Here is an 11,751-nt window from a genome sequence, read left to right as displayed (position 1 = left end):
TTTTAAAACATTTTATGCGTTTGTAAACAACACGATTATGATAACACATTTCCTAACGTGACGAAAGGTGGCGCTAGTGCATAATTTATAACTAACGTTATATGTGTCCGAACTTTGTAACAGTCACAGGAAAACTTCGGACATAGTTTCGGGATTCGGGACATACAGTATAAGTAACATCATCTTCAGACGTCTGGAATGAAGAAATGAATGAAATCGAGGTATTGTGAAGGTACTGTATTGAATCGTAATCCTTGTTAGCTCGCTGTTGTTTTACCGCTCATGTGATCCTGTTGTTATGGCACAGCGGTTTCTGATAACGGAAAGGAGACGGACAGCTTAAGAAATGTAAACGTTTTCGATAATTATTAATAGGTGCCATTATAGTTTTCTAAAATCATCTAGTAGAATTGTATTTAAATACTATGCATTTCTGATAAGCTTTTAGGAAGAGCGTCTTCTACTTAGGGAATTTAATGCATTACGGAGACCCTTACAGTTTTCGCCGAAATAAGCTAACGTTACTACAGCTATTAGCCACAAAATCATATCATATAATAAAATACCATAATAATTACTACAGCTATCCACAAATGCCATATAAAATAACTAAAATATAAATCCCACAGTTTATACATCTATTAGCCACAAATATCATTAAAAAATGCCATAGTTACTACAAATATTAGACACAAATACCATAAAAATAAATAAAATAGGCATACCATAGTTACTGCAACTATGTACAAATGTCATAACAAATAAAAAATAACATTACTGCAGCTACCAACAGAATAATAAACGTATAGATCTATTAGCTCTCACTATAAAAATTATATGAAATAAAATGTGACCCTGGACCACAAAACCAGTCATAAGTAGCACGGGTATATTTGTAGCAATAGCCAACAATACATTGTATGGGTCAAAATAATCGATTTTTCTTTTATGCCAAAAATCATTAAGATATTAAGTAAACATCATGTTCCATTACAATATTTTGTAGATTTCCTACCATAAATGTATCAAAACGTAATTTTTGATTAGCAATAAACATTGCTAAGAACTTCATTTGGACAACTTTAAAGGCGATCACCCTCAGATTCCAGATTTTCAAATAATTGCATCTCAGCCAAATATTGTCCTATCCCACACACCAATGGAAAGCTTAATTAGTCAGCTTTCAGATGATGTATAAATCTCAATTTCAAAAAATGGACCCTTATGTCTGTTTTTGTGGTCTAGGGTCACAAATGACAAAGATATTCATAAAGGTTCTTATAAGCTGTTTGATTTTACATAATATTTTTGTTAAGTAACATCATAATACAAGCCAACAATTCACTTGAGGTTTTTATTTTAGTGTTTTAAAAATGTTTACAGCGTTATTTGTTTAAGGTGAACTCAGCAAAATAAACAGGTCAGATGCTGTACAGTAATACAGAAACAGGCCACCAACCACATAAAAAAATGTCCCCAGAGGCAGTACTAACACACTGATTACGACATTTTAAACACACACCACCTCTGTTTTGGCTTTTACCTTCACCCGCTTGAGCAGATGGCCTGATCCCAGAGCCCTGTCCCACAGACTGACAGGAAGGAGAGCAGAGAGATGGAAGGTGCTTGGGAAATTGCATTCGTGCTCTTCCAGGTGTGGCTGTCCATTGTAGTGGGGCTTATCGTGTTACCTGCCATGTTTGGTGTGTCCCTGGGGTTCACAGATATCTACATCAAGGTGCTGGTTAAGACTCTGGAGGTAAAGGCGCTAAATCATATCTAATTTTAAAAGATATATGACTATTAATTGCTTTCCATATCTGATCACATATAAATTAATTGTCGATGCAAACTTAGAAAATGTTTTCCTTTACCTAGACCTGACAGAAGTTGAAAATGCCAAGACAAACTTGCAAAAGAGGGTCAAAAGGCATAAAACTAAAATACATTTCATCATCAAGAGTTTTGTTTTTAGAACAGGACGTATTGAGCTTTGATTTGTACATGACAGTTTAAGCGATCCCTGAATATAGGAAGCACTGTGTTAAAGGTTACCTGAAAATAAACTTGTGATCTGTGGCAGTGGGCGACTCTCAGGATCCAAAGAGGACAGAAGGAACAGCCAACACTGCCATCACAGTCAGCCAACGGTGAGTGAAATGAGGATGTCTGTCAGTGCAAAAATATTTGTAAGTGCAAAACATCATGTGCATAAAACACAAGTGTTCGATCTCAAGATAATGTCATGTGAAGCCACAGTTTCCTCTTTGGAATTATTGATGCTGCATATTAGACAATAATTACAAAGTCTGCTTTAGTTTGCTGCCTTTGTTGTTTTATTTATGTATTCCTTTCTAGCATCTAGGCAGTCAGTTTATATGATAACAAATGTCACAAGCTTTCTGTTTTAGTTGACACAACTCTTTATATACAGTAAGAAATTAATGTTTGAAATGCATTTATTATTGGCCAGATGCCTGTCAGTCATGGTCAGTCTACTGTAATTGGTATTGCAGCAAGTGGCAGATTTCATCATTTCAGTTGATCTTATTTATGAACTTTACCCGGCTCCAAGGTATTTTTTGCTTGGATCCGGAGCTCAGGACACACATGAAATCATGCTTACATTATTATATCCAGACAAAAACCCCCCCAAAACAAATCAATTAATGTAAATGGAGGGACATAGTGGTGCTCCACAAGCATTGTGCAGTTTTCTCCTTCTCTGTCTGGTCTCATTTCAAATTCATAATGTGCTCTCAGGGATCATTGAGAAAGATGATGGCTCTATGGAGGAGGAGATCGGAGAGCTGCGACGATCCCATCCTAAAAATCTGGCGGGGGGAGACTTTACAATGTGTGATGCCTTCTATTTCTGTAAGAAAGGCATTGAGAACATTGTTGAGGATCAGGTGACTCAGCGCTTCACGTCGGAGGAACTGGCTTCTTGGAACCTCCTCACGCGAACCAACAACAACTTTCGTTACATCAGTGTGCGGCTCACCATCATATGGGGCCTGGGAGTTTTTATACGTTACTGTATCTTGTTGCCTCTGAGGTGAGACTGGAGTGATATTTCATTCATCAGATGACATTAATTTATCGAGGATGCATTAAATTGATCAACAGTGACATTTTTAAACTAATCAACATAGAAAACTGAAAATAATGCATCATGGTTTCCACAAAATATTAAGCAGCGAAACTATTTTCAGCATAATAATAAGAAACATTTCTTGAACACTAAAGCAGCATATTAGAATGACTTCTAAAGGATCATGTGACACTGAAGACTGGAGTAATGATGCTGAAAATCAGCTTTGTCATTACAGGAATAAATTACATTTTGAAATATATTAAAATAGAAAACTTTATTTTACATTGTAATAGTATTTTTTTTATTACATTAAAGCACATTTCCCACTCCCATTTCTCATTATTGTGACCTGGATGTCTTTTTTTGTGATTCCCCCATATATTTAATCAAGTTGTTGCTCTTTGTCATAGGATCACGTTGGCTGTTATCGGATTGAGTTGGTTGGTGATTGGAACTACTCTTGTTGGATTGCTTCCTAGCTGCAAGTAATATTGCATGGCATAATTAATTATATCATACCCTCTTGTATTTCATTTATGGACTGATTGAATAAGAATTTTGAAGTTTGTTATATATGGATGGAATGCTGATATTTAATTTCATATTAAAGTCTGAAGAAGCATTTCCTAACGGGAAGGGTCTGTGTCTCTTTCAGTGCGAAGAACTGGCTCAGTGATTTGGTTCATATTACATGCTACAGAATATGTGCCAGAGGCCTGTCTGCTACCATCCGCTATCATAATAAGTGAGTCACTGCTTCTTTTTTGATCCCAGTCTTTCCACTTTGATCTCACTGTCTTCCGGTTCCCTCTGCTTCTCTGTTTTTCTGCAACGGGGTATATATATATATATATATATATATATATATATGTATTCCCCTAAATTTTTATATTCATTTAACACATGCCTAGAAAAGTTATGTGGAGTTTTTTGCTCTTTAAATAAAGCACAAAAGAAATCCAGACTGTATTTTGCAAGCCAAATGAATAAAAGAAGCTGAAGAATGACTGAAATGGATACAAGCAATTCAGCAACAACATAAGAGACTTTTAGTAAGAAATGCTAGAAATTATGAAGGCTTACATTTGATTCTGGTAAAACTGAGATGGGGAAAGGAGAATAATTATGTCTCATTGTCATTCTCGGCCCATGCACGCACACCTCTTTCTTTTTAACACTCCCTAATATAGTCAAATGACCATTGTTTCTTATATGTCTCATGGGATGCATAACAGAGAGAATCGGCCGAAAAAAGGAGGTATCTGTGTTGCCAACCACACTTCCCCAATTGACATTGTCATTCTGGCGAATGATGGATGTTATGCTATGGTGAGTCATGCTGACTATATCAGCGGTGTGACATTGTGTGTCTTTAGAGGGTCTCGGGTGTCTTTAATGCAATTTCATTGTCCTCAGGTAGGTCAAGTTCATGGAGGCCTCATGGGGGTCATCCAGAGGTCAATAGTGCGGTCCTGTCCCCATGTGTGGTTTGAGAGATCCGAGATGAAAGATCGCCATGCGGTTGCCAAAAGGTGACAAAGTGTGTGTTGATCAGTCTTGTGGAGTATAACGTCCTCGCTTAGGACATAAAACCTCAATTTTGCTGTTTCCGCAGGTTAAAAGACCATATTGCTGATAAAACTAAGCTGCCAATCCTGATCTTCCCAGAGGGTAAAAGATATATTCATGTGATTGTGTCCTTATACAAGTCTCTAGTAATGCAGTAATTATGCAGTATCAATCTACTACAAAAAAAAGTATAAATATGGAAACTTGTTTCTACCATAGATTAAAAAAAAATCTCACAATATAAACTCAGAAAATGTGAGATATAAACTAAATAATAAATTAGAATTGAGAGTTGTAATTACCTTTTTTATTCTTTATTCCATGGCAGAAACAAAACAAAACAAAACAAGACAAAAAAAAAAAGATTTAATGATGTAAGATTTAAACTAATAAGTTTTCAAGATTTATAACTTGCGATTCTGGGAAAAGAAGTCAGAATTGTAAGCTGTAAACTTGTAATTATGAGAAGAATTAATTTTTTTATTTCTGTGGTGGAAACAAGCTTCCATATAGTATAAATCATATAAACGATAATATACATATTTATTTTCTATGCATATTACACATATTTATTTGAATAAATCTCTGTCATTTGTTATCCTATTTCCTATGGTCTGTCTTTGTGTCTATTGTAGGAACTTGTATTAATAATACATCAGTCATGATGTTCAAGAAAGGAAGCTTTGAAATCGGTGGAACTATATACCCAGTAGCAATCAAGGTATCGAGTACCAACAACATAGTATTTTCCTACAGCAGTATTACGGTTACCCTCTAAAAGGGACACACCTCATGTACTTCTCTCTTTCAGTATGACCCTCAGTTTGGAGATGCCTTCTGGAACAGTGCCAAGTACAACATGGTGAGCTACCTCCTCAGGATGATGACAAGCTGGGCCATCGTGTGCAACGTGTGGTACCTCCCACCTATGACTCGACAGGTAAGCAGAAACATCAATCTATCCTTTCTCCAAACTGCTTGTCCTTTGTAAGGTCATAGGGAGGCTGGAGCCTAAGCAGAAACATGAACATAAACTTATTTGTTTATTTAAACATGGGTACCATAATCAAACCTGTTTAAAATCATCCCAGAATGCACCAGAGCTTGCAGAGCTCTAGTATAAGCATAGGGTTACTACTAACTACTTTAAAGAAGCTTAAATGTAAGATAGGTGTGATTTGTTTAACACTTTTTCCCCACTTCCATTTCTGTTATTATTATTTAGTTTTAGTGGATTTGTTGAGGATTTTACGCGTCTAAACTTTTGACTGGTAGAGCCATGCTTCCTATCTTTTTATTGCATCTGTGTATCTGAATATGTGTTTTGTAGGATGGAGAGGATGCGGTTCAGTTTGCTAACAGAGTGAAATCAGCCATAGCACATCAGGGAGGACTGGTGGATTTGTCCTGGTAAGAATACAAACAACCCTGCACAACATATTTCAACCAAATATTAGTATTAAAAAAGAAAAAAAGTGGAACATTTTTAAAAATTGTTTTACATTTACAAATATGTGACCCTGGACCACAAAACCAGTCTTAAGTCGCTGGGGTATATTTGTAGCAATAGCCAACAATACATTGTATGGGTCAAAATTATTGATTTTTCTTTTATGCCAAAAATCATTAGGACATTAAGTAAAGATCACGTTCCATGAAGATATTTTATACATTTCCTACTGTAAATATATCAAAACTTAATTTTTGATTAGTAATATGCATAGCTAAGGACTTTATTTGGACAACTTTAAAGGCGATTTTCTCAATATTTAGATTTTTTTGCAACCTCAGATTCCAGATTTTCAAATAGTTGTATCTCGGCCAAATGTTGTCCTATCCTAACACACCATACATCAATGGAAAGCTTATTTATTCAGCTTTCAGATGATGTATAAATCTCAATTTCGAAAAATTGGCACTTATGGTCCAGGGTCACACACACACATATATATATATATATATATATATACTTATTTACAATTTTTTTATACTAATTTATACTAATTATTATAATTGTCATTTTCAACTCTGAAGAAAACATTATGATTAAATGTGGACTGTAAACATGCATTGTTTTTTTAAAATGTCTGTAGAATGCCTATAGAATGTATATTTACTAGTGAATGGCAAACATGATGGCCAAAATAAACTCGACATGACCAAATATTGGCCTGGCTAATATGAGTATATCACACATTTTTGATATTCATAAAGTATCATTGTTTGGCAGGGATGGAGGACTGAAGAGGGAAAAGGTGAAAGAGTCATTTAAGGAGGAGCAGCAGAAGATGTACAGCAGTATGATCGTAGGCTCGGACTTTCATGAAGCCTCTGTTGGTCCCGCATAAATTTCATCTCACACTATTTATGAACTTGATCTTAAAGTGTGAAACACTTCTAGCTCAGGGACTGGACACAATCATTCAGCATCCATCGGTGTTGCTCCTTATGATTCAGCCATATTTTTTTTTTACTTGAAAATGTTTTCTTGAGATCTGAACTTGTCCTTCTTTGTTTTTAAATATGTACAGAAATCTTAAAATTGTGATGATATATAGTTACAAGACATGCTGAAACACTCAGACTTTCACTTTGTTCTCAATCGTTGCTGGGAGTTAGTTGTTGTTTCTAGATTCCCTCACAAAATATCCACTGTGCATGTTCATATTGTATTTCTCAGGTCCAGTGGGCTGTTCCTTTTGAGGACACTAGAGGTCACTGTTACCAAACGAAAGACACATCAGACAGCTTACTATAGTGATTGCCTTTCCTAATAAAATAATGAAATTAAATATTCATCTCTCCAAGCATCAATCGTTTAATTTCACATGATATTTAGCAGTCCTATTATAGTAGCCTACCGCTCCTGTTCTCAAAGTACACAACGTGAGCAAAAGCAGCGTAGAATGTAAATACACAATTACATTAAGCCTTTTCAGCCCTCCGCGAAAAGGCAAATCTGTCTCCATGGTGTCAATTAGTGATGGGTGATGCACAAAGCACCATTGAGCTCTTGATTGCAGCAGCACCAGCTCATTTTACTTAGAGCTCCATTGAAACGTCTGCCATTATAAAGTCATTAGGCGCTAAGATTTCGCTGCGGAAAGTGGACAGAAAGTTTCCCAGCACGGGGAAAAGGAGAGGGTGAAGTCACGGTAAATTCAAAGGGGAGACGGTGAGCAATATGTGCTTGCGGCGATGGCAGTTTAATAAAGAAAGCATAGAGTGTGAAATAGAACATAGTTATTCTCTGGCACAGAGGGCTGGAGCAGGCTTAGCTTTCTCTCTGTCTCATCCCGAGACGATCATCAAGCCCCCGCGAAAGGCAGCGGCGGGCTTTAATAACAGTCCTGCAACTTAAATTGCTTGAACAGAAATGTTTGTTCTCCCCTAACAGGATTGTAAATTATTAATCGGATCTGAAGCCGATTTTATAACCTGATTGTTGAGGTGGGATTCTCCACGAGCAGTGCTCCGGCACACAATTTACTGTGATGTATGTGTCTGCACATCTTTATATCCAATTTAATGTGATTCGGATAGATTTCAAAGCGACATCATAAAAAGCATGGAAGTGACCCCGGCAGAGCCTCGAATGTAGACTCCGAGCGACAGGCTCGGTATTTTGATTCGATTTTCCCGATTTCTGTTTTTACCCAGATGTGATCTATACAAATGTAATGCCAGTACACTCAGTAAATATGAATGAATCACTAAATTAGATCATTTTCCTGGAGAATGTAGTTCAAGCTGGACATCATTTTAAATCACAGTTTGCCTGGAACTGACTGGCTTACCTAATCAGAAGGGTAAATGACCTCGCTTCTGCCTTGGACCTGCCATTAGTTAGAGCCGAATGTTTTTTAAATACATTGTTCCACCATCTTTTCTGTGACTCGAGTGGACCTCCTACACTAATGCATGAGATCTTGAGGTATACGTCTCTGAGGGAAAAATGGAATACTGGAAGAAGTGTTCTGCAGACTCTCGAAAAGCTCGGCACCTCACGAGGAGTTTAGTGTTTTAGAATATGCTCAAATACAACCTGGATAAAGCATTACACATGATTGGAAAGCATCTGCTCATTCTTTGCATTTGAATTACCTCAGACAATCTAATTACCTTAAATTGTGGTTTTTACTGATGTTTACATGTCATATTTTGTTTATGTGAGCAGTGCATTGCACAATTGATGCTTCTTTGCTTGTTTCCAGCAAGACCTGACTGAAAAAAATGGATTACCGAAAACATCCAAATCAAAGAGCTGGCGGGGTGTCTGAGGAGAGGAAAAATAATACAATGAAAGTGTGCTCGGCTTTTGTCGTGGCCTTAGACATGTCCTCTCCTGGACCATAGCTGGAACCAAAGGATGTGCATGATGCTTTAACATGGTACACTGTGAATCCAGCTTTCAAAACATGTCTCATAAGTGTTTAAATGCAGCAAAGAGCAGCATCTAATATATACGTGATATATATATATAAGGAAACAATTAATAGATTTCATTAACTTTAAAATCAACACTTTCTTCAAACGGTGGGTTAATTATGCGGTTGATTTCATCAACACTGTCTACTGTATATTGGCAGGATACAAGAAGAGAAATCATAAGCCCAACTCGTTTGCAATTCTGATTAACATACTTTAATGAAACAGGCTATAATTGGACCACATTGATTTTTTTTCCCATTTTTGATTGAGCTAAAATGGAGTCTGAACTTCTTTGAGTCTGAGGGCTGATTGATCTGCGGCGAGATTCAAGACTATTCAGTTTGAAAAATAATTATGTTCTTATAATCAGCTGGAATTTTGATACAGCATCATTGCTTAAGATGAATCTTTTAATTCAGGTGTACAAGTTTCCTAACTAAGGCATAGAAATGGGGGTTATTATAGTTAAAACTAAAACAAAAAGTTACTTTAAATAAAATAAATGGTAACTGAAATAAAATAAAATATAAAACACTTTATTTCCCAAAGCAACATTTCTCATAACAAAATTACTAAAACTTGAACTGAAATTAGAATAAAATGGCAAATGTAAAATTAAAATCTGATTCAAAATATCAATAAAAAAATATAATAGTACCTAAATGCTACTATAAAATAAAACTGATTAAACCAGGCTTAAATGAGTTAGATGCATGCCAAAACATGCAAAAAGACTAAATAGCATGATTTTTAGATACTGATGTAAATTAATTGCACATAAAGGAAGGGGTCAAATTGGCTATTTTTAACATTTGAGTTTAGTTTTTAGTTTTACAGTCTGAGACAGTATTGCAAAATAACTTTTAAGGAACCAGACGGTTTGAAATGATTCAGCTCAAGTAACAAGATCATAAATTGTTGCTTTCTGTGCATATGCATGTTTCTCTTTTTATGGAGAGGGAGGCAGAATTTCACCTTGAATGTGAGAGCTGTCGCGGTTCACCGTTCCAGGCGTTTTACCCTTTACTGTGATTGCTTTTGTTTTTCGGGTCAGCTCTCATCTATGCCTGCAACTTTTCCAATTTATCAGGACTTGTTATATGAAGACAAAAGCTACAGTCAGGCGGCAGCGCAGGCATTTAAGAAACAGCAACAAAGATGTGGAGTGGCACACATTCATGCTTGGTGAGCAGTGCTTATAATCACACCTCCGTGAAACACACTGTGCAAGTTCATCAAATGAATAATGAAATAATGGTTGTGGTCCATTAATAGAAAATTATCCTGCCTCATGATTAATTGCATTAAACTTATGAAAGTGTGTTTTTTGTACAAATCAAAGAGAGGAAATGATGGATGATGAGGAGGCATGATGAATGAAGAAAGGCTGTGAACTAAATTGAAAGTGTACTCATCCGTTCTCCGCTCAAAACTAATGATGAATTGACCATGTCACATTGAACAATACACATTGAGCTTTAAACATAAACCCGGTTTGAAAGCAGACACGGCCTCAGCAGGTACAGATCCTGAATCACGGAGAGCATACAAAATTAATTAATTTTTTTCCGGTTATTGATGCTATTCTCTTTCATTTCCACTTTGAGGTCAACAGGGAAGACTGATGTTGAGCATTTTAATATGAATATATTAATATATATATAACTTCTACAGATTATCAAGTGATTATATTTCTGAATGCATTTAAAAATACTGTGGGGGCTAAATACAAAACCTGAAATCACTTACAATGTGAGCAGCCATCAGTCCAAATAATAACTTAATAATAATAATATCAATAATAATAACTTATCTAAAAATGCAAAAGTGGTGTTTAAAGGTTAAATTTACGGTTGGGGTAGAAAATATTATTTACTCGGTATAAAAAATTAAAAATGTCAATGGAAATTGATGTTTGGAAGAAGTTATGGGTGGTTGATGATCAACTGAAATGGCCATAATTAGTTTCGTGATTAGGTTACAGTTATTGAAAAGTGTCTGACTGTTTTCTTCAACTATAACTTTTTGAATCTGACCGTTATGATATTAATAACCTCTATGTCAAACTTTTTAGATTATGCTTATCTGTTTTGATTACCCTTTGTCTCATTCCCTAAATCTGACTCTTTGTATCGGTTTACAAAGGAAGTTGGGACAGGCAAAAGAAAATAGAAAATGAACAGATTGTTTTTTTTTTCTCTTCATATTGCAAAAAATTGAGTAATTGACAAACTGCCAAAGTTACAGATGATCAAATCTATATTAAGACAGCATCTGGCCAGGCTCCAAGCAACATTGTGTATTGTAAATAATATTGCCATCTGTGAGGTGCCGACAGTTGGGGATTAAGAAATTACATGATTGTAATTAATGTTGAGAAGATAAAAGATGTAAAGCGTGCGTAAAAGTTCCTCTTCTTGTTTGGTTGATTACCCACCCGTCATGTGACCAATCAAGAGTGATTCTCAAACTTTAAACAACTCTTCAACATGGAAATATATACTTGGCATTAAAAAAAATCTGCACTATTGTTTTAAAATATATATATTTTTATTTTCAATATACACGACCATTCAAACGTTTGGGGTTGGGAAGATTTTTCAATGCTTCTGAAAGAAGTCTCTTATGCTCACCATATTAAAAATAGAGCAAAA

General features: G+C 35.7%; 1 protein-coding gene across 2 annotated transcripts; it reads left to right on the top strand.

Annotated features, from left to right (window-relative positions):
* The first annotated feature begins 38 nt into the window (after positions 1 to 38).
* gpat3 (glycerol-3-phosphate acyltransferase 3) lies at positions 39 to 7,893 on the top strand. Of its 2 annotated transcripts, none has more exons than XM_016477392.1 (13): positions 39 to 221; positions 1,562 to 1,759; positions 2,084 to 2,150; positions 2,764 to 3,058; positions 3,508 to 3,582; positions 3,753 to 3,842; positions 4,333 to 4,426; positions 4,514 to 4,629; positions 4,713 to 4,768; positions 5,302 to 5,387; positions 5,478 to 5,606; positions 5,997 to 6,076; positions 6,897 to 7,893. In XM_016477392.1, exons 2-13 carry the CDS (start codon positions 1,616 to 1,618, stop codon positions 7,012 to 7,014), a joined length of 1,350 nt encoding a protein of 449 aa, XP_016332878.1. In that variant the 5' UTR covers positions 39 to 221; positions 1,562 to 1,615; the 3' UTR covers positions 7,015 to 7,893. The 2 variants fall into 2 exon arrangements, with proteins under 2 accessions (XP_016332878.1, XP_016332877.1); XM_016477391.1 differs by having other exon boundaries at positions 39 to 232.
* Positions 7,894 to 11,751: the final 3,858 nt, after the last annotated feature.

This window comes from Sinocyclocheilus anshuiensis, unplaced genomic scaffold (genome assembly GCF_001515605.1).
Source record: "Sinocyclocheilus anshuiensis isolate Anshui unplaced genomic scaffold, SAMN03320099.WGS_v1.1 scaffold412, whole genome shotgun sequence".
Lineage (NCBI taxonomy): Eukaryota > Metazoa > Chordata > Actinopteri > Cypriniformes > Cyprinidae > Sinocyclocheilus > Sinocyclocheilus anshuiensis.
Note: the sequence above shows the minus strand (reverse complement) of the source record. Positions and strands in the feature narration are given on the sequence as shown.

Excerpts from the sequence above, each read along its gene's own strand:
- gpat3 (XM_016477392.1), top strand. The coding sequence starts at position 1,616 with ATGGAAGGTGCTTGGGAAATTGCATTCGTGCTCTTCCAGGTGTGGCTG. Across the intron at positions 5,607-5,996 it reads TCCCACCTATGACTCGACAG|GATGGAGAGGATGCGGTTCA; the intron begins GTAAGCAGAAAC and ends TGTGTTTTGTAG. Across the intron at positions 6,077-6,896 it reads GGACTGGTGGATTTGTCCTG|GGATGGAGGACTGAAGAGGG; the intron begins GTAAGAATACAA and ends ATTGTTTGGCAG.